This window comes from Suillus subaureus, assembly GCF_016647635.1.
Source record: "Suillus subaureus strain MN1 chromosome Unknown BJ212scaffold_11, whole genome shotgun sequence".
In the NCBI taxonomy this organism is placed as follows: Eukaryota; Fungi; Basidiomycota; class Agaricomycetes; order Boletales; family Suillaceae; genus Suillus; species Suillus subaureus.
Window position 1 is genome coordinate 645,875 of NW_024538567.1, and position 23,626 is coordinate 669,500.

At 45.4% G+C, this 23,626-nt stretch overlaps 5 protein-coding genes across 5 annotated transcripts; 2 read left to right on the forward strand and 3 right to left on the reverse strand.

Annotated features, from left to right (window-relative positions):
* Positions 1-165: 165 nt before the first annotated feature.
* On the reverse strand, positions 166-1,056 carry BJ212DRAFT_1298683 (uncharacterized protein; the record flags this gene model as incomplete). Its single annotated transcript, XM_041332739.1, has 3 exons — positions 166-659; positions 822-889; positions 947-1,056. 3 exons carry the CDS (start codon positions 1,054-1,056, stop codon positions 166-168), a joined length of 672 nt encoding a protein of 223 aa, XP_041194485.1.
* A 3,938-nt stretch (positions 1,057-4,994) lies between these two features.
* Positions 4,995-7,980, forward strand: BJ212DRAFT_1298684 (uncharacterized protein; the record flags this gene model as incomplete). Its single annotated transcript, XM_041332740.1, has 11 exons — positions 4,995-5,153; positions 5,248-5,269; positions 5,312-5,448; positions 5,534-5,925; positions 5,980-6,334; positions 6,501-6,670; positions 6,874-6,988; positions 7,323-7,356; positions 7,602-7,710; positions 7,758-7,828; positions 7,886-7,980. The coding sequence occupies 11 exons, from the start codon at positions 4,995-4,997 to the stop codon at positions 7,978-7,980; spliced, it is 1,659 nt and encodes a 552-aa protein (XP_041194486.1).
* A 7,927-nt stretch (positions 7,981-15,907) lies between these two features.
* Positions 15,908-18,100, forward strand: BJ212DRAFT_1346333 (MFS general substrate transporter). Its single transcript, XM_041335337.1, has 14 exons — positions 15,908-16,153; positions 16,216-16,260; positions 16,305-16,812; positions 16,864-16,892; positions 16,945-17,025; positions 17,076-17,086; positions 17,138-17,194; positions 17,247-17,269; positions 17,319-17,413; positions 17,465-17,542; positions 17,594-17,627; positions 17,680-17,750; positions 17,800-17,864; positions 17,914-18,100. Exons 1-14 carry the CDS (start codon positions 16,070-16,072, stop codon positions 18,026-18,028), a joined length of 1,296 nt encoding a protein of 431 aa, XP_041194487.1. The 5' UTR covers positions 15,908-16,069; the 3' UTR covers positions 18,029-18,100.
* A 318-nt stretch (positions 18,101-18,418) lies between these two features.
* On the reverse strand, positions 18,419-19,508 carry BJ212DRAFT_99372 (uncharacterized protein). Its single transcript, XM_041344535.1, has one exon. It carries the CDS (start codon positions 19,293-19,295, stop codon positions 18,612-18,614), a length of 684 nt encoding a protein of 227 aa, XP_041194488.1. The 5' UTR covers positions 19,296-19,508; the 3' UTR covers positions 18,419-18,611.
* Positions 19,509-22,004: 2,496 nt separating this feature from the next.
* On the reverse strand, positions 22,005-23,593 carry BJ212DRAFT_1346349 (mitochondrial carrier protein). Its single transcript, XM_041335338.1, has 7 exons — positions 23,406-23,593; positions 23,277-23,347; positions 22,968-23,212; positions 22,893-22,914; positions 22,686-22,841; positions 22,382-22,636; positions 22,005-22,329 (listed from the first exon to the last, which is right to left on the reverse strand). Exons 1-7 carry the CDS (start codon positions 23,473-23,475, stop codon positions 22,249-22,251), a joined length of 900 nt encoding a protein of 299 aa, XP_041194489.1. The 5' UTR covers positions 23,476-23,593; the 3' UTR covers positions 22,005-22,248.
* Positions 23,594-23,626: the final 33 nt, after the last annotated feature.

Below are 23,626 nucleotides of genomic sequence, written 5' to 3' on the forward strand. Positions count from 1 at the left end.
AAGTTTCATACAGCTATGTGTGTACTCCTTGGATGTTGGACCCTTTGTCCAAGCCATGGATACATTGCAGGGTTTATCATCCTTTTTGTTAATGTCATGATAATCAGCGTATGCATTGTTGATACTTGTTGGTGACAAGCAACGATGCCCTACTTTGTGATTCTCTTAGGCTAGTCCACTGCTGATACTTGAAGTGAAAGACTCACTACTCTCAGGGATTGGAAGCTTCACCTGCTCCTCTGCCAACTCCCAAATCAACATGTCACCCTGACCCAGCTGAGCCCAGTTCCCTAGTTCCATGGGCAAAAACACAATCCAATGATCAATGACTTCATGCTCATCCAGGAACCACTTCACTCTATGGTGCACATCTTTCATGCGAAATGCCAGTAATTGTAGATGTGAATTACTGACGAGGTGAATAACTGCCAAAGGGTCAGATCTGCCTAATATGAGCACCACACATAGGTGCATCAAGGAAACAAGACCCTCTAATGCCACATTTGGTTTATTGAGCATGCAATCATTGGTGATGTTGAAATGTGTCAGGTTTTGGAACACATTTAATTTGCCACTTGATGATGTGAAGTCAATTTCCACAGAAAGCAATAGTGACTTGAGTGGGAGGGCATTTAAGGCATGCCACAGAGGTGACCCATCTGTAGTGAATACTTTTGTCAAAAGCACTAGAAACAGGCATGTAACTCAATTGCAGAGTGAAAGGATTTCTATTAAAGTGGATGATTCCAGAGAACCAACCAGGGATAGAGATCTGATGAATTCTTGTGTGAATTCAATGTGCATTGGACACAGGCAGAGACAATCCAGAAATTGTTTGACTGTCTCTTCATGATACAGAATGATCATTTTATACATTAATCTCTCTAGCCTACAGTGTTATTAGATCAGTAGAAGTCCATCTATGCATTTTGGATCCAATGCACACCATGGATATATCTGCTTTGACACTCTCAGGTTTTCTGCAGTGGTTTCTCTGTCATGCATGGCAAGAGCTATGATTTTCTGCTGGATCTCAAGTGGAAGAGCAGGACACATGGCTAGAAACAGATGAGATGCAGTGATGCCTCTAGCACACTAATCAAATGATGTAACAACAGGGCAATCGATGGCATGTTAAAATTTCCATGTACATCATTGATTGTTCAGTTGATGTGGATCCGAATACCCATTTAGCACAATTACATAATTGTTCTGTTGGATCGCCACATTCAGTATGAGGCTGCCTTGCTATGCTATATGAGGACAGCCTTAGCTGCTGTCACATTGCAATATATATCACACAAGCAGAAGGCACACAAGGATGGGTGGGTGCAACATGCAAACTAATGGCAGGGTTAGTAGCTGTCAAAGTGGACACATTATGAAATTTCCACTGTCAACCTTGTACTAGGGTCGACATCCCTGTACACAATGTACATCAATTGTGTACCAAGCAACTTCAGGAATGCTTGCTTGTATTGTAGTCAATATTATGGTGAAAGACAGCATCACACAGCAAAGAATAATGCAGTCCAAAGGGCATGTCTAAGACATACTGCGCCCTGGAGGCACAGTCCAAAATGAACATACAAGTGATCAACATCCCTGTCAAAATTGTACAAAACTTTTGGAAGAAGCGGCTTTGGAAATGATTGCTCTACAGTCCCAAGGGCATGTCCAAGACAAATCATGCCATGGAGGCACTGTCCCAAGTGACTGCACAAGCAATCAACATCCCTGTACAAAATGCACATTGCTTCTTGAGGAAGCGACTAAGGAAATCATTGCTTGTATTATGGTCAACATTGCAGTGAAAGACAACAGGACATGGCAAGGAATGATGAAGTCCCAAGGGCATGTCCAAGACAAATCATGCCATGGAGGCACTGTCCCAAGTAACTGTACAAGTGATTGACATCCCCATACAAAATGTACATTGCTTCTAGAGGAAGCAACTTGGAGAATGATTACTCATATTACAACAGGTTAGCATACATAATATTTAAGACGTGTCAAAGAATGATAGCTATGTAGAGGAGTGTTCCAGACAAGTATACCAAAGATGATGCATGTTGCATATGGTGTCTTAAGCACATCATAAATCAGCAAACCACACTCTGAAGAATCAACATTACTTCTAAATGATGTTGAAGTTGATGGGCAAGAAGATGTAAGTGAGCGCCACAACACTCAAACTTCAGTCATGTAACCTTCCCATGGTGTGGTTTCATAAGCAGCCATGAGTCAAAGGTCTAGACTATGAGTGATGAATGAGTTATTTAATTATTTAAGAATAGAGGAGCTCAGAGTTGGCCATTGCCTGCTTCCACTGTCATCCAAAACACATTATTTCACAACTTGTACAAAATAGTTCAAAATAAATCAATTTGTTTTCTGCCCCTCCTATGAGAAGTGAGAAATGTCCAGATGTGAGCATAGTGGGATAAGAATTAAGGTGATGACATTGCTCTATAGCTATAATGCAATTTACATACAAATTGAGTTCTTGAGATAGATCCCCAGGTGTTTGAATGATGGTGAGCCACGTGAATGATGGACAAGAATTCATGTATATTAGACTGTTAGCTTTCATTCTGCATCTGATACCCTCTAACTCCAATATCACATCTGGAGCCCTGCACAATAGAATAGATGATGGAATAATTCAGAATCAACATCACATAAGATTCAGGGCATTATATGGAGCATGTTGGTGTGATACTGACGAGATGGTGTCAATATTTTACAAATTCACATAAGATATCATGCATGGCATCTGCAAGATTAATGGGCCAGCGGAGTATGACCAGATGTCAATTTTTGACTTGCAAAAATGTGTTGTTACACCTGCATGAAATCTTAAAACACAACAAGCATCACAATGTAAGTCAGCATAAAAGGGTATGTGTAATTTGAGTCCCCATAACTCAGCATCCAACCTACACACAGATGGCAAATGCTGGAAGTGGAGACAGGTTTGGAATCATTAATTTAAATGCCCCAGACTCAGCTCAGAGGACCTGAACTTGCACTTTTAAGGTGCCATCTCACAATCACACTGCACAATCATGTCCACACATAAGTATCCGATGTCAAAGCCTATTCTCATTTTGAGGATCCCAAAAACTGAGAAAGTATGCCAGATGATTTGTTTGTTGGAGGGCATCAGGTATCAATTGATCAAGCAAACGCTAACTGTACAGTGGGAAGTCAATGGTCCAAGTGTTAGCAATCCCTCATCAGCCACTATAGATGCTGATGATATATATGTAGCTGGTCATCCCAATAAACTGTGCCCATCCATTACTAATACTGTTGCACCAACACAGGGTGCACCAATCATGAAGGAGGATTGGATGGACATGGGAGATTTACAGCTGTATGTGAGCGTGGCTGCATACCTCAGAGATGACATATATGCATTCAAAGCAGAATGGGAGGATGAAGGATATAAGCCCCAATTTCATTTGGCCCACTTGGAGTTCCATATGGTGATGGTACTTGTCATATCCCATAATCTGGACTCACATTCCATAATATTCCCACGCCTTCCGAGCCTACATCCAGACCCCATATCTGACTCATTGCCAGATCCCCTTCTGCTGTGTGCTCCACACCTCAGTAGGATCAACTCCACTCCAGATTTACCCCTGAGCTCCGGACCTCCGGATCCTCACTGCTAGCCTGATCTGTACCACCCTGTCCCATCCACCCTATGCACACTCCATCCAGCAAGACATCCAGACTTCACCTCATCTCAGATTCTGGACTATATCCACCTTCTCATATCCCGGTCCTGTATCCACCTTGTCTTCCGGATCCCCAGACCCCCAGACCTCCAGATATTAACTCCAGACCTATTCCCACCCTCTGTCCGATATCCTGCACCAATCCCCATTTAGGCATCTCTGCCTTTCTGGCTTTCGGTTACCTCCTGTTTCATCTTGCTTATTGATCCTTGTACAAGTCTTCATCTTCAAGTTCATTTACTTATGTTCCATCTTACTTACTAATGTGTTTCCACATGCTCGTACATAGCCTTGCTCCTTTGCTTACTGATCACCTCAGATATTGTCCAGTATATAACCCCTGTAGATACTCCTGTAGTTTCCTTAGTTTGAATATCAACTTAGACTTGCCCAATCCTCTCTTGGACTTTGGTCCACCTAAGTCTGTCCTACTCATCAGGCCTAGGGATTGATTCCCTAGGCTGGAGCTCTGCCTTTCCGGCACTTACCCTCTTTCTGGACTTAGGTCCAATCCCTGTTCTCTCCAACTCTACCTTAGGGTAGTCTACCTCTGTTTGCTTCTACATTGGACTGTGTCCAGTGTAGCCCCTATTCCTTCCAGACCTCCAGACCTCCAGTCCCTCATACCTCTGGGCATCCTGTCCTTCAGACGTTCTGCCCTCCATACCTTTGGACATTCCATCCTCCTAACCCTCAGACATCCTATCCTCCTGTCCTTCTGTCCTCCATCATCCTGCCCTCCAGACCTTTGGACCTCCTATCCTTCCATCCTATTTCCTGTAGAAGTATTACCTTGCAGTGGGAACTCTCCTGCGCTCTTCCAGACGTTTCCTGCGCTCCTCTGGAAGTCCTCTAGCACTCTCCACCAGAGTAGCCAGCCTCCAGAAGTCCTCCGGACTTCATCAGACTATCATCAGACCTCATCTGAAATGAAAGGCCCATACTTGAGTAATGGGCACAGTGTACGAGCTGAGGCCAAGCCCCTCTGAGTCAGTCTCTCTCTCTGAGCAACATGGATCTTAACAGTACTAATGGGTGGCATGTTCAATGATAGAAATGTGTGACAGGTGCAACAGAAGTTCAATGTAACATGGAATAACTTTATGGAATGCATGGAGGTGACTGATGTCATAAAGTGTGAGCACAGTGCTAATCAAATGTCTGTCACATTACTTATCATCCATTATATCAGTGAACGACAAGGAGAAGGCTTATCATGAATTGGTTTGTAGCAAGAACAAGAATATGTGTGGTCTAGATTCTTACCCAGGTATTGACCACAGGAAGGGATCATTGGATATGATAGAGAGATTTATCAAAGATAGGGAGGCTGCATGGACATCCAAGAAAGAGGCTTCTCCACCTAAGATGAAAAAATCTCAGGAATGTGCAGGAAAGACAAAGGTAAAGTAGCACATTCCTAATGAACCAGAGGTAAGTAATCAAACAATCTCACACTCAATGTCATGACAAGGTTGATGGACTTTGAACCACATAGGCACCTGCACAGAGAACATCATGTTATCATATACATAGTAGAGCTTCAGAGGTTTTATATGTAGCCAGAGCGAAACAAAGAGCAACAGTCAATCCTGTCAGAACTCTGGATGAAGGGTTACTCAAGGACAGTCAGTGGGAAATCACTGAGGTACCTGCAGTAACACATGTTGATGCTGGAAAGAGCCCCATAAGGCATGGGGTGAGTTTTAGGACTATCTGTGTGAGCAGGAATGTCTCACCCACAATTTAAGCATGCTTTGAACCCTGTCCTACCATTGTCTCAGGATCACACAAATACTTTGATGAACAGAGCCTTCATAGAAGGCAATAGAGTTCTTGTGAGCAGGAATCTGGTTTCCTGGATGATTGAGCAATATTGCATCCTTGTTGGCATCCCACTAAATGAGCCCCTCCATGGACAGCTCATCCCACAATCACCAGATGAGTACCACAATCTGACAGAGCATGACTACTTGGAGGCATTAGGCATAGAATGCCTGTATGCACCATTGGTAAATGCAGAGGAGAGCCCTGATCATCTGATCCATCTCACACATGCACTTGGGAGGGCCATCAAAGAGACTCACGCCTTGTCTTATTCCAAGCCCAGCACACAGTACTTGGACCCCCTACCACCCATGTTTTTGCCCATCCCAATGATCCCATGCAGGAACAGGTGATTCACAGATAATGATGTTGGTGTTGTAACCACCATTTCAGACCCTGACAGCTCAATTGACTCAACAGATACAGGTGATCATGATGGATCTGTGTCCAACAACGCATGTACTGCGAATGCACATTCTGCACTTCCTGGCTCAGAGACCCAGGAAGATCTTATTGTCATCAATAGCAATCTGATCAGCAATGCCTGCTCAAGACACATTACACATGTTGATGACAATTGTGTGCACATCAATGTTAATGATGGCCACCCCGATGTAATGGATACAGAGGCAGTCAGGGGTGGACATGGTGATGACAACAACAATGATTCAAAGGATGGTATGGATGGAGAAGGGAAAAGGAAGCGAGTGGACTCACTGGCTCCATCTCCCTCAGTGGTACTACTTTTTCTTGACAAGGTGGGCACCAATCTCACTAGTATTGTTTACCAGGCTCATGACAGGGGAGGCAAGAGAAAGTGTCCAAAGCCCCTGAACTCAATATTGGACTTGTTAGCAACAACTCATGATGCCCTTGCTGTAAGGTCACCTCATTTGATAAAGAGTGATGGGACCTTGACTTTAGGGGTATGGTCCATGCCTCATCACCTCCTACTTGCAGGACCTCCTCCAACTGAAGTGGCTGAGAAAAGCACATTGGCCACAGATCTGGGCAAGGAATCAACTGCTAGGAAATGCATTGAGAAAACCAATACCCATGATGGTAATACAAGGCAACTTCCTGCTGCAGCCTAGGTATGATCATCTGATAACATCTGTGGTCCAAATGTCTGATTTATTAGGGCTGGCTGGAAGAGTTCTGAATGTGACTATTGTGCACTTGTAAGAGAAATATGATGATTATGGCATGAGTCACATGTACTAGTACACTGCTATAACAAAAGGAATGTGTTTAAAGATCTTACTGATGTGTGGAGCAATATCACCTGAATTGATAGGAGTCCAGATCATGCCCAAGTTGTGGTACCAAGTAATTATGGTGACAAATCAGAATTTCTCACGTTCTTGAATGTCAAGTGTAATCAGTTCAATATCTTCACCAACATGAGTCAGGTAATATGTGATGTTGTGCAAAAAGTATTTGAATTTTATGTAAGGCCTTGGCAATGATCGGCATGTTTCACTTGGTCTGGAACCTGCATTTGGGTGATAATATTTTGGGACATGTTTGTTTCACATTAGGTCCCATTTTCATTGAGCTCATACACATTGTGAAAGGGAATTTTACTTGATCCCCACACCTCAAGTTCAATAAATAGAGATCCATTCTAAATTAAGATGACCTGAAAAAATATTGGAGCAGTCACATCAAAAGTGATTTATACAGGAGACATATGGCTGTGTAGTGATCAGGTATAACTGACATAGAAACTGTTAAGCAGTCTAGGATACAACTAGGAAAGAAAGATGGAGAAATGAATGTAGGTAGCACATTTAAGTGATAACATTGATCTGCTGTGAATGAATTTGGTGAAGGGATTATTCTGTCTGCTTGAGAGATTAAAATGATGCCATGGAGGCCTGACAGAGAACATTGTACAGGCAACTGTCCGAGTATGAGGTCAGAACTGTGTGGCTGCTAAACAAAAGTGAAATAACATACCTCTGAATGACTACACATGGCACATTTTATTTCTTTCCTCTGCTATCTGCATGTTAATAACAGTGGAGGACACTGGCTGCACTTTGCATGGAGTAAGGATTGAGCGATGTGCAACATGGCAACATCTTGGAAGTGTAATCAGTGATACCCAGGCTCACTGGACTACAGAGAGGTGCGTGACAGTGGTGGGCATGTAAAGGATTTGTGGAAATTTGGTAGACATGTGGTCAAGTGTGAATGCAACATGGGTAGTGGAGTATCCATGGATGCCAATGACAGTGCAATAGAAGGTGTGTGTGCATTGTTTAATATTGAACAAAGGTGATTGGTGACCACTGAATGGGTAGGTACTGCTGATGACCTGGATGGTATCTCCAAATCCAATTTGTGCATCATGAAGTCCATGGAGGAACTCATTAAACAGAAAGTTCCACACACCTGAACATGAAGTTGAGTCATTAGGGATTGGAGATACAGAGAGAATACTCACTGATGGCATGGATTTAAGTGTAGATATGATTGAATGAAAGCAGAGATATGGCAGGGTGCACCGTTGCATAGTTGATATTTAAAAGAAAAAAAGTGACACACAGTTGGTGTAAAACAATGAAATAATGCTCATTAGGAAGATCAATATATGATGACACCAATGTCACAGGTGCAGATGCAAATGGAGCCTATGGGAAGCCTAACTACTTACAGACAGAATGAAGGTGGGTTCATATGCGGTCAGAAACCAATTGGATCACAATGGAGCAAGGAAAATAAAGTTACGCGTCATGTTACAACTAATGGTACATAGTGATGAATAGATGGGTACAACTTCAGCATGTTTGAGTACAGGGTTGTATCATGCTATAGAACAAAGTCCCATCAGAACCTATGCCCTGTAATCGATAGCACAATAAGATTGCAGGATCCCTGGAAATGTCATATCCCATGATCCCGACCCACATTCCATCATATTCCCACGCCTTCCGAGCCTATGTCCGGACCACACTTCATATCCAACTCATTCCCAGATCCCCTTCCGCTGTGTACTCCACACCTCAGCAGGATCGACTACGCTCCGGATTTACCCCTGAGCTCTGGACCATCAGATCTCCACTGCTAGCCTGAACCATAACCCCCTGTCCCATCCACCCTATGTACACTCCATCCAGCAAGACATTCGGACTTCACCTTGTCTCGGATTCTGGACTCTATCCACCTTCTCATATCCTGGTCCTGCATCCACCTTGTCTTCCAGATCCCCAGATCTCTGGATATTAGCTCCGGACCTATTCCCACCCTCTGTCCGATATCCTGCGCCTATCCCCATTTAGGCATTCTCTGCTTTCCAGCTTTCAGTTACCTCTTCTTCCATCTTGCTTATTGATCCTTGTACGAGTCTTCATTTCCAAGTTCATTTACTTATGTTCCATCTTACTTACTAATGTGTTTCCACATGCTTGTACATAACCTTGCTCCTTTGCTTACTGATCCCCTCAGATATTGTCCAGTATATAACCCCTGTAGATACTCCTGTAGTTCCTTAGTTTGAATATCAACTTAGACTTGCCCAATCCTCTCTTGGACTTTGGTCCACCTAAGTCTGTCCTACCCATCAGGCCTAGGGATTGATTCCCTAGGCTGGAGCTCTGCCTTTCCAGCACTTACCCTCTTTCTGGACTTAGGTCCAATCCCTGTTCTCTCCAACTCTACCTTAGGGTAGTCTACCTCTGTTAGCTTCTACATCGGACTTTGTCCAATGTAGCCCCTATTCCTTCCAGACCTCTGGACCTCCTGTCCCTCGTACCTCCAGGCATCCTGATCTTTGGACATTCTGCCCTCCATACCCTCAGACGTTCTGTTCTCCTAACCCTCAGACATCCTATCCTCCTGTCCTTCATACCTCTGGACATCCTGTCCTCCTGTCCTCCAGACCTTCGGACCTTCTATCCTTCCATCCTGTTTCCTGTAGAAGTATTACCTTGCAGTGGGAACTCTCCTGAGCACTTCCTGTGTTCCTCCGGAACTCTCCTGCGCTCCTCCGGACATTTCCCACACTCCTCCGGAAGTCCTCTGGACTTTGTCAGACCATCATTGGACCTCATACGAAATGAAGGGCACATACTCAGGTAAGGGGCACAGTGTATGAGCTGAGGCCAAGCCCCTCTGAGTCAGTCTCTCTCCCCCTTGAGCAACATGGTTCTTAACAGGAAATGTTTATTACATGAAAGCAACAATTTATTTGATGAATCAATAAACTTGAAGACATGATGTTGTTGTTCTCGTGTCACATGGATCTTGCAAGAGGATATTTGCTTTGCTCGCTGATACATGTTGTTCATCTGTAAAGTGATGAATCTGATATGTAGAAGTTAATGAGAAAGTCTAACATAAGCATGCAAGAATGGAGGATCCTATGATTCCTGTACAATAATCCATACTGAGCAGACCTGTGCATACAGAATGAGGGTCAGCATCTAATTAGAAGATCCTCATTACTTAGGTAAAATTTGCAATGGGCAACTCATACAAATCATGTACATTGGTTGCAAATATGGTGAAATGTCACCTGAATATGAATTTGTCCATTTTTGAGTAAGACCTGGATTGGCAATTTTTCTGTGCTTTGTGGACCTCGCTTGTTTAGTAATCATGATGAGGTCTTTGCACATTATGAACCCTTTCCTCCATTGTTGTCTAAATCTATTCAACTCATGAACTGAGCGCGTTCATGGAATGTATAAGCATACCTTGCTGCAGAATAGGTTGGTTTTCTATGATTAATGAACCTGACTATCTCACCTGCCTTTCTGCAAGCATCATTGTGTTATTCTTTGCTAGCTGCTTACCAGACCATGCATCCAGATCTCAAGTATATGGTCACATCTGCACATTGAATATGACATTTGTCAAATGGATAATGCTAATGTTAGTCCTGTGCATGGAGTAACATGGTGTATGTTTCTTGCAGCACCTTAAGCGACACTAACTCACTGACAACAACTTGTAGGGAAATTATTATCATTATGTCAAGTCTCGACTCAATTTGCTAACAGCACTCATAAGTATGCATAGATATGCAATACCCAGTGACAATGGTACTGCTAGTGAACCAACAGAAATATTGCAACAGAAAAAGGAAGACATATGGGTAATGTTGGGCTGTGGGATATATACAGGTCAGCCTGGTCTACTACTTATCATTCCTGCACAAATTTCCTCCTACAGAATCTGTGGCAATGTCTTCTTACTTGAGGTGTCTTATATAAAAGTGGTCAAAAGGCAATGACACCACAATTACACTTTTGATAAGACTGAATGCTGCCAACAACCTCAAGTTCAGCAGTCTATGACTTTTCTTCTTTCATGGTAGATAATGTGGCATTCGTGGGAGGTTACCTGCTATACAGCCTGGGGTTTTATTCTACCTGGTTGTAAATAGGGGTTCTACAATACAATCCTAGCTTTATCTGGCAAGACAGATAATGTAGAGTATGTAGATAAAACTTTATCTAGTCTTGTGTTTGACTAGACAAATAGAATAGAATTTGTAGGTGAGTCTCTCTAGTCCTATGTTTGACTAGACAGAAAATAAAGAATAGGTGTGTACTATGCACAAAACTAGGTGGCAAATAATGCTAGATATTCCCCTGCCTTGATATACTAAAGGACTTATAAAAGGGAACTAGGTAGAAGCTGATTGGATTTCCCTGCCTAAATGCAAAGGGTTTAATCCAAGGAAGATGATATGATACAAGAGCAGATGATCCAACAAAGGAATCTCCAGGCACAGATAATATGGCTTGACTTGGTACTTCTAGTCCTCTGAAACTATATGTCAGATGCACACTAGACAGCACAGGTACAGTCAAGAAAAGAATAAATGATCTCAGAGCAAGTAAACCAAATGTACTTGGTCTGCACTTCCTGGCTAACACAAAGAGTGTCAATGTCAGAGAAAGTGGAAGAAGTGAAGGTTCTTTCAAATGATAAAAGAGATTCTTATTTTTATGGGTGGAGAAGTGCTCTCCTTAAATACATGAGATGGGAGAAACTGTGTAGTACCAAGAAATAAGGTTGGAAAGAGAAATGACATCAGAGTTGCATCATAAATGACCTCATTGTGGAGCAAAGTGGAGCAAAAGTGGAGCCAAGTGGAGCAGAACATTCTAGCATCCAATGACATCACTATGACATCATAGATGGCTTCATAGTATCCAACAGAATACTCCAGAAATTTCTGTGGAGCTATATGACATCATCATGACATCATACCCTGCAGGTACATTTTGTGGAGTCTCTGGGAGGTCAAAGAATCAAGTAGGTAAAGAAATGAAAGAAAAATATGAGGAAAATGAAGTAGAACAAATCAAAACACTGGCTTTTTAGATAGGGTTTTGGTAGGCTTTTATCTTTTCTCCTTGGTTATTTCTAGTCAAAGTAAATAAGCCAAATGATAGGCAATAACCTAAGCTTTTGTATGACTATCAACTTTGACCAGGTCAATTTATGATTTCTTCATCATATTTGACTTTTCTTCAACACACCATATTTTTGCATGATTGGAGCATGCAAAGTGAAATATTGCACTTGAGTCTGTACTCAAAGTACGTTTTGTGTAGTCTGAGGACTAAGCTAACAGACTATGGAAATGTGGGATGATATGTCATATACATGTTCTGCATGATTCCCAAATCATGCAGGACACTGGAAGTCCTCCATGTTATGAACTAGGATAGTATAATGATAGCAGCTTGATAAGAGCAATGGCTAAAGTTATGGTCTAAACCTTGCAAATACAAGGGTCTTAAGACAAGACAAAGAGAGTGTCTTTGTCTTGAGTATCAGTCACAACAACTTAAGATTGGAGGTCTTAAGTGAAGGAATGTTCAGGTAAAAACCTAGTAGATTAAAGTAAAGAACTTCTAAGTACATTGTTGACTATATATAAGATGTAAGTGACTTTAGGGCAGGTACATAAATGTCAGCAATGAGTCAGAGATAAGTAGTGAGTCAGAGATAAGAAATGAGTCATCTAACGATGGCTGCAGCAATTGCAATGTAATACAAATATAGAAGACGAGTCTAGTGATGGTGTGGCATCATGCAGTTATGATGTAATACAAGTGGAATGAAGAAAATGAATAGGGGCACATGTAACTGTAACAGGAAGTCCTCCGGACTTCATCAGACCATCATCGGACTTCCTCTGAAATGAAGGGCACATACTCAGGTAAGGGGCACAGCATATGAGCTGAGGCCAAGCCCCTCTGAGTCAGTCTCTCTCTCCTTTGAGCAACATGGTTCTTAACAGTAGTGGGGGATATGAGACTGGCCAGCACCTATGCTACATGTTAACCTAGTAGTAGGTAAGGATACTAAGGATAATGAATTGAGCTGGCCAGCAGTTATTTTACATCTACCGGCCAGCCATGCTGGTGCTAGTACATTATGATATACTGTTAAGAACCATGTTGCTCAAGGGGAAGAGAGACTGACTCAGAGGGGCTTGGCCTCAGCTCGTACGCTGTGCCCCTTACCCAAGTATGTGCCCTTTATTTCGTATGAGGTCTGATGATGGTCCAATGAAGTCCAGAGGACTTCCGGAGGAGTGTGGGAAATGTCCGGAGGAGCGCGGGAGAGTTCCGGAGGAATGCAGGAAGTGCTCTGGAGAGTTCCCACTGCAAGGTAATACTTCTACAGGAAACAGGATGGAAGGATAGGAGGTCTGAAGGTCCAGAGGACAGGAGGACAGGAGGACAGGAGGACAGGAGGACAGGAGGACAGGAGGACAGGAGGACAGGAGGACAGGAGGACAGGAGGACAGGAGGACAGGAGGACAGAAGGACAGGATGTCCAGAGGTATGAAGGACAGGATGTCCAAAGGTACAGAGGGCAGGATGTCCAAGGGTTAGGAGGACGGAACATCTGAAGGACAGGATGCCTGGAGGTACAAGGGACAGGAGGTCCGGAGGTCCGGAAGGGATAGGGGCTACATCAGATGGTGTCCGATGTAGAAACAAACAGAGGTAGACTACCCTAAGGTAGAGTTGGAGAGACAGGGATTGGACCTAAGTCTGGAAAGAGGGAAAGTGCCGGAAAGGCAGAGCTCCAGCCTAGGGAATCAATCCCTAGGCCTGATGAGTAGGACAGACTTAGGTGGACCAAAGTCCAAGAGAGGATTGGGCAAGTCTAGGTTGATATTCAAACTAAGGAAACTACAGGAGTATCTACAGGGGTTATATACTGGACAATATCTGAGGGGATCAATAAGCAAAGGAGCAGGGCTATGTACAAGCATGTGGAAACACATTAGTAAGTAAGATGGAACATAAGTAAATGAACTCGGAGATGAAGACTTGTACAAGGATCAATCAGCAAGACGGAAGAAGAGGTGACCAAAAGCCAGAAAGGTAGAGATGCCTAAATGGGGATAGGCGCAGGATCTCGGACAGAGGGTGGGAATAGGTCCAGCGTTAATATCCGGAGGTCCAGAGATCTGGGGATCCAGAAGACAAGGTGGATACAGGACCGGAATATGAGAAGGTGGATATAGTCCAGAATCCAAGACAAGGTGAAGTCCAGATGTCTTGCTGGATGGAGTGTGCATAGGGTGGATGGGACAGGGGGGTATGGATCAGGCTAGCAGTGGAGATCCAATGGTCCAGAGCTCAGGGGTAAATCCGGAGCATAGTAGATCCTGCTAAGGTGTGGAGCACAGCGGAAGGGGATCTGGGAATGAGCTGGATATGAAGTAGGGTCCGGATGTAGGCTCAGAAGGCATGGGAATATGATGGAACGTGGGTCCGGATTGTGGGATATGACATATACAGTGGACTATATAAGGCCAGCCAGCATGTATTCTACATGGACCAGCTGAGAACTGGCTGGCCATGGTTCTACTTTACATTTACCGGCCAGCCATGCTTTTAGCACATCCTAGTACATTATTATATATAGTGGACTACATAAGGCCAGCCAGCATGTATTCTACAAGTACTGGAGGACCAGCCAAGAACTGGCTGGCCATATTTCTACAAGGTCTTGGCACATCCAGGGCACTGGTTCTATGTTGGAAAATGACTGAAGTATGTGGATTGGAGGCCTTGCCTTTGCCTTTGCCTTTGTCTTGAGAATTTTGCTGAGACTCAATTACTGCCAAGTCTGTAGAGGCTGGAGAGCAACAAGATGTGATACACAACTCCGAGTCTGACAGCATATTGGGGGGATATCAGTTATAGATAAGTGCACCTTTGTGCACTGGCCTTGCCGAGTCCTTCCGTGCCGAAGGTCATGTGAGCAGGTCACATGATACCGGAGTTGAATTCTGATTTCAAATTTATATTCTGAATTCTAGGTCGAATGCATACAGTATATGACTGCAGCTTGCATAGGAACGCGTCGCAGTAAGTGTTGCGTGCAGTACACCCTATGGCACCGTATCTACAACATTCGGAATCGGTGTGGATTCACTCGGTCTAGAAGGAGCGGAGCGACGCATCACTTCGGAATCTTTAGACGCGGGAATCCCCGACCTACTATGATCACCGTGTTTACTTTCTTGAGCGACAGTACTTATGCTTATGATCTCCCTCACCTATCTATGCTATGGCACGAGCCCGTCATACCACATCATTCATCAAGGGCTGCCATGGGCCTATCGATGAGATGCTTTACCCTGTCTCCTCAGTCTGTCATGGTGCGAGCGACCGCAAGGTATATATCGAGCTTCCACCGGGCGCGACAAGCTCGGCACAGATCCGACAAATCGTAACTCATCAGAGCTCCATAACCCTATAAGCAAGATGCGGCAAGCAAACCGTGACCGAATTCGAATTAGCAGACTATCTGATTCCTGCCAAACGAGTTCGAATTTGTCCAAGATGTGATGCCCGTTATTAACTGATATATGCATGGCCTATCTAGTATGTCACAGGGTATGTAGTTTTAACGTTACTTGGAAGCAGAAGTGCAATTCAATAAGTATGTAAAGAACTCATTCCGGCCCTTATCATCATCTCGCGCTTACCATGATTTGTCGATTATCACAGGTCCGACGGTGATGGATTTTGTCCTCTCATCAGCATGTGGTCTGAGATGAGATGCAGCGCTTAAAAGTCGAAATTGTGGCTCCCTACTGTTACGATACCGATCACACAGAACTCCCGAGTCAACATTTTCAGCATGAAGGTTTGATTTGAGTGATATTAGAAGCATCACTTGATGACATAAAGCGGCCAAAGAACCGTATTGGCGGGCTTGCCCACTGGGTGCCTGAGGTCAGGGGATGCCTCGCGAATATAAAGATGATCTGATGTTGGCCCTCTTCCGGGATCAGACTATCTCTATCATGTCACCGAGATTTATTCGTGAGCTCATCCCGCGTCGCGAGACTCGTACCCCTCTCGGTGCTGTGGTTGTTGCGCTCAAAAAGCTCACCTGGGTGCAGTGGGCTCAGTTCTGGTGTGGGTCAGTATCCTACCTCCAGTGCGCTTCGTGCTATCATCTTTACCACATATCACAATAGCTGGTTTGCTTGGATGTGCAACGCCATTGATTACGTCGCAGTATCGCTTACAGTACCGCTCTTGTCTAAACAATTTGGAAAGTCAACGAGTGCAGTCGTACGCCCTTTCCCTTTGTTGTTTTTTTGCGTTGCTGATGCACGACTCGGACACGGTCAAAGACGACCGCCATAACGTTGACGCTCTTATTCCGATCAGTCGGCGCCGTAAGTACTACACCTGCTTCCCTGCTAAGCTTACCATTTCCTAGGTGATATTCGGTATGATATCTGACCGGTTCGGGCGCAAGTGGCCCTTGGTTGTTAATCTCCTTCTCTGCTGTGTGCTTGAACTGGGGACTGGCTTTGTCGACACCTTTTCACAATTCCTCGCCTGTCGTGCTCTATTCGGTATTGCTATGGGTGGGATCTGGGGACTTTCGTCATCTTCAGCTCTTGAGAACTTACCCATTGAACTTCGCGGGCTTGCAAGTGGGATTTTGCAGGAAGGCTATACCGTCGGCTACATCTTTGCAGCTGTTATAAACCTGACCTTGGTAGCCCAATATGGATGGCGCGCGCTTTTCTGGACTGGAGCAGGCATCACCTGTATCGCCGCAGTCGTCCGTGCTCTTGTCCCTGAGAGCCCGTTCTTCTTGCATGCCAAGGAACAAGAGAAGGCGAAAGGGGTCAATACCTCGCAGAATTTTCTTAGGCGAACAAAGGAAATGCTTAAACTTCACTGGCTCTTGTGCATTTATGCAGTGCTCTTAATGACAGGTTCGACTCTCTTTTACTTCCTAACGCGAACATACCAACACCTCTCTGCAGGGCTCAATTTCTTGTCTCATGGTTCACAGGCATGCGCATATCGTGTTTGAACGTGCACTCGATAATGTAATGTCCGTCTAGGATCTGTATCCCACGTACCTCCAGATCACCAAGGGTTTCAGTGCTCACAATGCCAGTGTCGCGACCATTATTGGCAACTGCGTGAGTCTTACAAAACTTACCTACTTGTCGAATTTCAATGTGCCAAACAGGGAGCTATTGTGTGAGTTGTTGGTTGGTTCCGCATGCAGTCTAAGTCCTGAGGGTCGTACAGCGGCGGTGCTGTTGGTGGATGGGCGAGCCAGTACGTTGGACGCCGCCTGACGATCGTGTTTGTGCATTCAATGAATGATATTTTCATGGCTTTACTCACCTTTCATAAGATTTTTTGTGGTTCTCGTAGCAGGCAAGCACCAATCCTAGTAATAGAAAATGAGACTTATGTTCTTTCGCAGTGTTCATTCCATTATGGGTTCTGCCCTCGTCATTCTCTGCCCTCTCTGCTGGAGCATTCTGTGTTCAATTAGGTGTTCAGGGCGCTTGGGGCGTCGTATGTGTTCGCCTACTCTCGTTGTGAACTTGACTCTTAACATCATTGTAGATCCCAATTCAACTGGCTGAGATGTCACCACCAGCATTCAGGGCGACGTTCCCTGGTGTCGTTTACCAGCTCGGCAACGTAGGTCGCGTGGACATCATGCGATACGTATAGCTAACATGTTCGTGGTAGATGGTTTCTTCTGCATCCGCACAAATTGAAGCTAGTGGGTAGACATTCACGTTCCCACTCGCAAATGAACTTCTTAAATTGTTCAGCTGGCGGTGACAACTTGAAAACAACGATCATGAAAGATGGAGTGCTCACAGTGGTCCCAGACTACGCAACGGCAAGTCGTCGAGTTCCGCTTCCCCACGGTCTCATTCATACTTCATTAGGTGCAAGCTATCTTCATCGGTGCTATTGCTGTATTCGTGATCGTTATCGCAATCATTGTGCCCGAGTAAGCCCTGCGCATGTCCTTGGACAGACAAATGCTCACATTGCCCTAGAAACCACGGTTCTAATTTTGAGAACGCCGATGCCGCTTACCACGGCGGAGATGAGGTTACGGATCATGCATCGCAGATATCATATCGTGAAGTGAACGAGAAGAGCAGTGCTTAGGTACTCCTCAACGTCTTATTACTTGCCTACCACGAGACGAAATATTTGTGTCCATTTAAATGAACGGGTTTTACCCTACACGATATAGCTGCGGTATGAGACACAGGGGTGCGCGATGGAATTCTGGGAAGCCAGTTGAGTGCATCGTGCTTCTAGTATTCTCACCTGGTGTTGCAGATGGCGATTGTCTATTGTAACCGTTGAGTCTGACCGGCGCCTTTCTTCCTCTGCTCACTGTGTAATCAAATGTTGTGCGCGTATTCCACACATTTTTCCTAGTCGTGTCTTAACCTGTACGTGAAACGAAGCAGCATGTGGGTTTCCTCAGGCATTTCATTGCCACCACTGCCAACGTAGCTTCTATGTGACTTACAGTGAACTGTGGACAGCCCTTCCAGTCGATTGAATCTCGGGACAACTTGCGGCTCGTTCGAACTGAGTTGATAGTATGCGGTCAGCCAGGCAAATTATAATACTGCTCGTGCACATGGGACTGCGCAGAGCTGGGTATGAGATATGTAGTCCATATAAGACGTACATAAAAAAATTATCCGAGTGAGTGTCTCAGTAAATGCACCCGTGACTAGTTGGAACGACGATGACCAAAGAAAAATCCACAGCAGTTGATTCCAATTTCTTCTGGCTCGCTTGTCGAGGCTTGTGTTTGTGTGGGCCGTCTTTGAGGCATAAGTACCCCCATTGCAGGTTGACCTGGTCGCATTGAACTACCGGCCACATCGTCATTGGTGCGTAGCATGGCTGGAGTCGCTTCTGTATCAGATTCAGGAGCGATGGCGTATCTCTGCAGAGTGATTTCAATAATATGGAAGGGGAGTGATGACGAGTTACTCACGTCTTCATCGCGGCAATCAGCAACATCGACAGGACGTCTAGAAGATCTTACGGGAAATAAGCTGGAATTCCAGTGCCAGAGCTGGCGCAGTATTGGTTGGGGTACATTTGCAGTTCGAGTACTAGAATGTGTGGGTTTTGTCCCCTCGAGACTGCAGTAGTCTTTCCAAGAGTGTTCGATGATCTGTGCCATAGAGGTGGGCGGTGAGAGTGCGATCATAAGACGGTGGGCTCTGCTCGTCGGCGGGAGGTTTATCTCGCCGTTTGGCTTTATCCTTTCTGGCGCTGAGTAGTCGTGCTGAAGGTCGTCGTGTTGAGATAACAGGGTGAGAATCGAAACAGCGCTTACATCATCAATACTTTTACCTTGTTCACCCCCGCCCTCACTTCCCGCCCCTGGTTGGTTCGGTTTCATGGTTGCGAGCACCACTGACGAGTTTGAGCGAACGCGACGACTGGAGAAACCACGCTTGGAGCGTTCTTGTGGAACAGACTCGTCTGGCGGTGGGCGAAGTGGAAAGATGACATTCCAGAAGGGCTGAGATGAAAATAAGGAAGAGATATGGAAGCCAGGCGAAGGCGAAGGAAGATATTGTTGCGAAGACTACAAGTACTTGTTATCAGTAGTGCTCTTGCACGAAACAAGAATCTTACCTGGCAGTCGTCATGCGCCTCCTCGATGAAGCTATCACCCCCCGTAGCGTCGGCCTGCAACAATACTGTGAGAAAGGAAGACGAGCAGTCGAATGTGAAAGTACTGACGTCGAGGCACAATGATGACGATGGGGAATTGGACCGAGTTTCCTGTTGTGTGCTTCGTGTATCACTCTTCTGAACCAGTGTAGGTGCTGGAAGTTGAGGAACTATGTCTTTGACCGTCCATAGAGTGAGTTTCCCGTAGTCTCCGCCATATACTAGATATCTCCCGTCTCGAGAGAAGGATACGCAGAAAAGGTTTGTACGATCCTCGGGCAATGACTGGCCAAGAGGCTGGTGGGATTTTGTGTCCCATAGCTGTGCAATGCCGTCTGTGCCCACGCACGTCAGTACATTTTGTGTAGGTGAAAGTGCGATGGCATAAAGGGCGTGGTCGTGTTGGAAGCGATGGAGTACTGCGCCTGATTTGCTCTGGAAAACACGTGCCAATTTGTCGGATGCGGAATAGAGTTTCCTGCTGTTTGACGACCACACCAACGACGTTACAGGGAACCCCAGCTGGTCTTCGATAGGACCAACAACGAGCTCGCCGGTCTTCTTGTTCCAGATGCAAATTGTCCTGTTGCTCCCGCCTGATGCGATTCTCTTTCCAGAAGGTGAATATGCGAGACTCCGCACATCATCCTGCTTCGTCTCTATTGGGCCCACCTTGACTTTTCCGCTCTTTACTTTGCGAATCAGAATTGTTCCATCTTCGGACCCGATGGCGATTTGTTTTCCGTTGGGTGACCACGAGAGCGACCACACCTTCTTGCCATTACCCGTCCAAATGCATTCGATCATATTCCCATCGGTAGTCCACCGCTGAATACTTCCGTCCTCCCTCCCACACGCAATTGTCTTCCCGTTCGGTGAAAGCGCCAGTGCATATATGCCTCCTCCCTCCCCTTTCCATGGTTCCCCGACAACAAGTCCTGTGTCGCAGTTCCACTTGCGCATAGTGCCGTCCTCCGAACTACTCACCATGTGGATATTGTCGTGCAAGAAAACGAAACTCCAAATCGCCTTATTGTGTCCTTCAAACTCGCGCTTTGGAGTCCATACCCTGGCTTGTGCTGAGGTTGAAGCTTCCTCGAGGGTCGGCTTTGCAAAAGATCCAGAAGTCATAGCTCGTTGGTGGATCAATCCGACTCTGCCGCGGGTAGTGATCAGTTATGGGAGCGAACGGGTTGACCAACACTCACTGGTCAGTATACTTGTTTGTTGCTTGGGGGAGAGCTGGAAAGACAGGCGAGTTTTTATGTCCTGCAGATGGAAGGCATGGATTCCGCGAGGCGTCGCTAACCGTCTATTCACAGGTTCATACCGCGACACAGCTGTTTGATCTTTGCAAAATATTGTCCCCAATATCCCATTCATCCATTCCTAATCATTGAATCGTGCTTCGATCCATATACTCAAGACAACACAGTGGTTATCCAGTAGAACAGCTTCTCGCATCTACGGTTTGCTTCAGAGCTCATGGAGTCGTTTATTGTAGTCTGCACTCTAATTGTCTCTCGCTCCTTTAAAGCTCTACTCTCGCCAGAACACAACACAACACCATTCAGCACTTACTTACGTCAATATGGCATACGCGAGACGATATAGTTTCTCTATAGCCTAGTGCCGGTGAGTCAACCTCGTCCAAGTCTGCGACTAATTACATGACAGAATACGAAGCATGATACCCTCCGTCCCTTCAATGAATGGAACCCGGATCTAGGGCATATTCTCGACCATGGAACGTGACTTCTAAAATACCAATGGCGAGGAAGTCATCGAAGTGCCACTAGTCAGGCGCATCTTGAGCACTTTCTCTGGGAACATCGTAGTCAATGCCTGCCGGAGCTAGAACGGCTTGAAAGTTGAAACACATTGTGCGGCGCGATCCACAGTCATCTTGCCAAGCACTACACACCACGCTCTCTCACCGATTGACGGCGTATTGGTTTGGGCCATCTGTGGTCCACGCGACTTCAGTTAATATTCTCATACCATAATGATGATGCTAATAATAATGTGCATACCCTGGGCCCTGGTTAGAGCCTGGCCCATCCTGCGCAGCACGAATTCAAGAAGACTTTCTAAGGGACTATGCAGTCCACACAAATCAGTTGTTCCGATGGTTGAGTGCTGCCAGCACGAACTCTTGTCTTCCTCCACGAGGAAGTCCATGCGAGATGGCGTTCATCTGGATTGACTCGTTCGCTCACCGCCGGGATTGATTAATTTTGGAGAGCTTCGACATTCCATGAGCGACAATATTGAATAAAATAACGTCAAGGGCCAGGTCAGGAGGACTGGGATGCATCAACAATTTGTGACTGGATGGCTTATGTTTCAACAGAGAAGCTCTGCGGCCCGAGTATGCATCAAATTCACGCATTCATTTATGCAGTTACGTCACAGTAATATTTTCTTTTTTTGCCAAGTAAACCTGCACACGTGGGGCCGCAGGTACTGCAAATTCATTGAGAGGGTCAACGCAGAGCCATTACGTTCGTTCTTGATGGCTTTTGTTTGTAAGAAGGATGTATTATTGTTAGTTTGTCGTTTCTAGATCTATGTAGCAAAGTGAACAAGGCCGCAGTAAATGTCCAGGCGCCAGGCGCCGGTAGTAAAGCCAAACAGCACCAAGATATCATATACTAAAGGATATGTTTCACCGTTCATACGTACTTCCCAAAGAGGGGTATTAGTGATTGTGCAAGGGTATAACTGAAGACCAGCTTCGGCCCAACGACAAGAATCTGTATTCACAAGTTATTAGCACAACATTGAACTAGGACAGATAGTAATCACTTTTGGAGTCAAGCCCTTGAAGAACGCTGTAGGGCCTTCATTCCGGATAAGATCCTTCACGACTGTCAGGCCAGGCACCTTCTGCTCGAAGTTTGCATTCTGAATACGAGTCTTGACTGTGTCTAGAGGTGCTGCAATTGTGATCGACGCAACAGCTCCTGCGATAGATGCAATGAAGTTCTGGGTCCATGTGGCTTTGGAATAATCAGTGACGCCAAGGGCGTACTCCTTCGTAACCGCCGACGCGCCGAAGAGCTGAAACAGGGATTCAGAACGATGGGCTGGGCCACCTAAGTAGACTTACCGCAAAGGAGCCTGGCGCATTACGCGCCATGGTCCAACCCCATCCACGGTATAGGGTGGTGCCTTCCTCCATGAATATCCGAAGGACTCCTCGTCCACGGAACGCTTCGGGGTTGACTTGTCGTTTTATCTTCAGGGCATCTAAGGGAAGTAGGACCTGATAGAGCGTTACTAGCCCGTCAGGAAGCTAGGATGAAAGATGACTCACAACTTCACCAATACCAGTCAAGCTGCACGAAGCAATCAGCACATCTGCATTCATCACGTGAAAAATGAAATTTGCCTGCCAGCAGTCGCCTGCATCATCATCTTGCCCTTCCTCTCGCCGAACACGCGCGTGAATTCGTCCTTGTAATTTCGCGTAATGATCTCATTGAACCATGGCTGCCCACCGAACTTGTATATCCGTTGAGAAACTTTGTACCCTGCTGCATACCCAAGACCGGGGAAGAGAGACAAAAGTTTTTTGGGTAACGAAGCCGTAGCGTAGTCGCGGAATACGATCGGGGAGAGCGATGAGAAGGACACCTGGACGGCAAGGGCAAGGGTGGTCAGCAAATTGCAGTAAATGAGTTTCATCATAATAATGTACTTTAGCTTTATTGCTCATAAGCCGTTTTGCTACTGTGTCAACTGGATGAAATACCAGTAACTCGGCGACACCTAGTGGTCAGTGAGCTACTTTGTTGCTAGTACAGCAGACCGGGACCAAGGTACAAACCAGATGCACCAGACCCTAGAATCCGGGCAGTCCCTGATTCTTTACTTTTCCCAGAAGTTGGAGGAGACATAGTTAGTGAGGGTCTGGTAGATGAGGGAGATGGTTGAAATAGTTTGGAGGCGTCTCTGTACGTGTCAATGACCTGACCTGCTTATACATACTTGCATTAAATTTCCTTCAAGTGTGCCATATGTGTTTAGACTTATTTGTCCACTGATAAC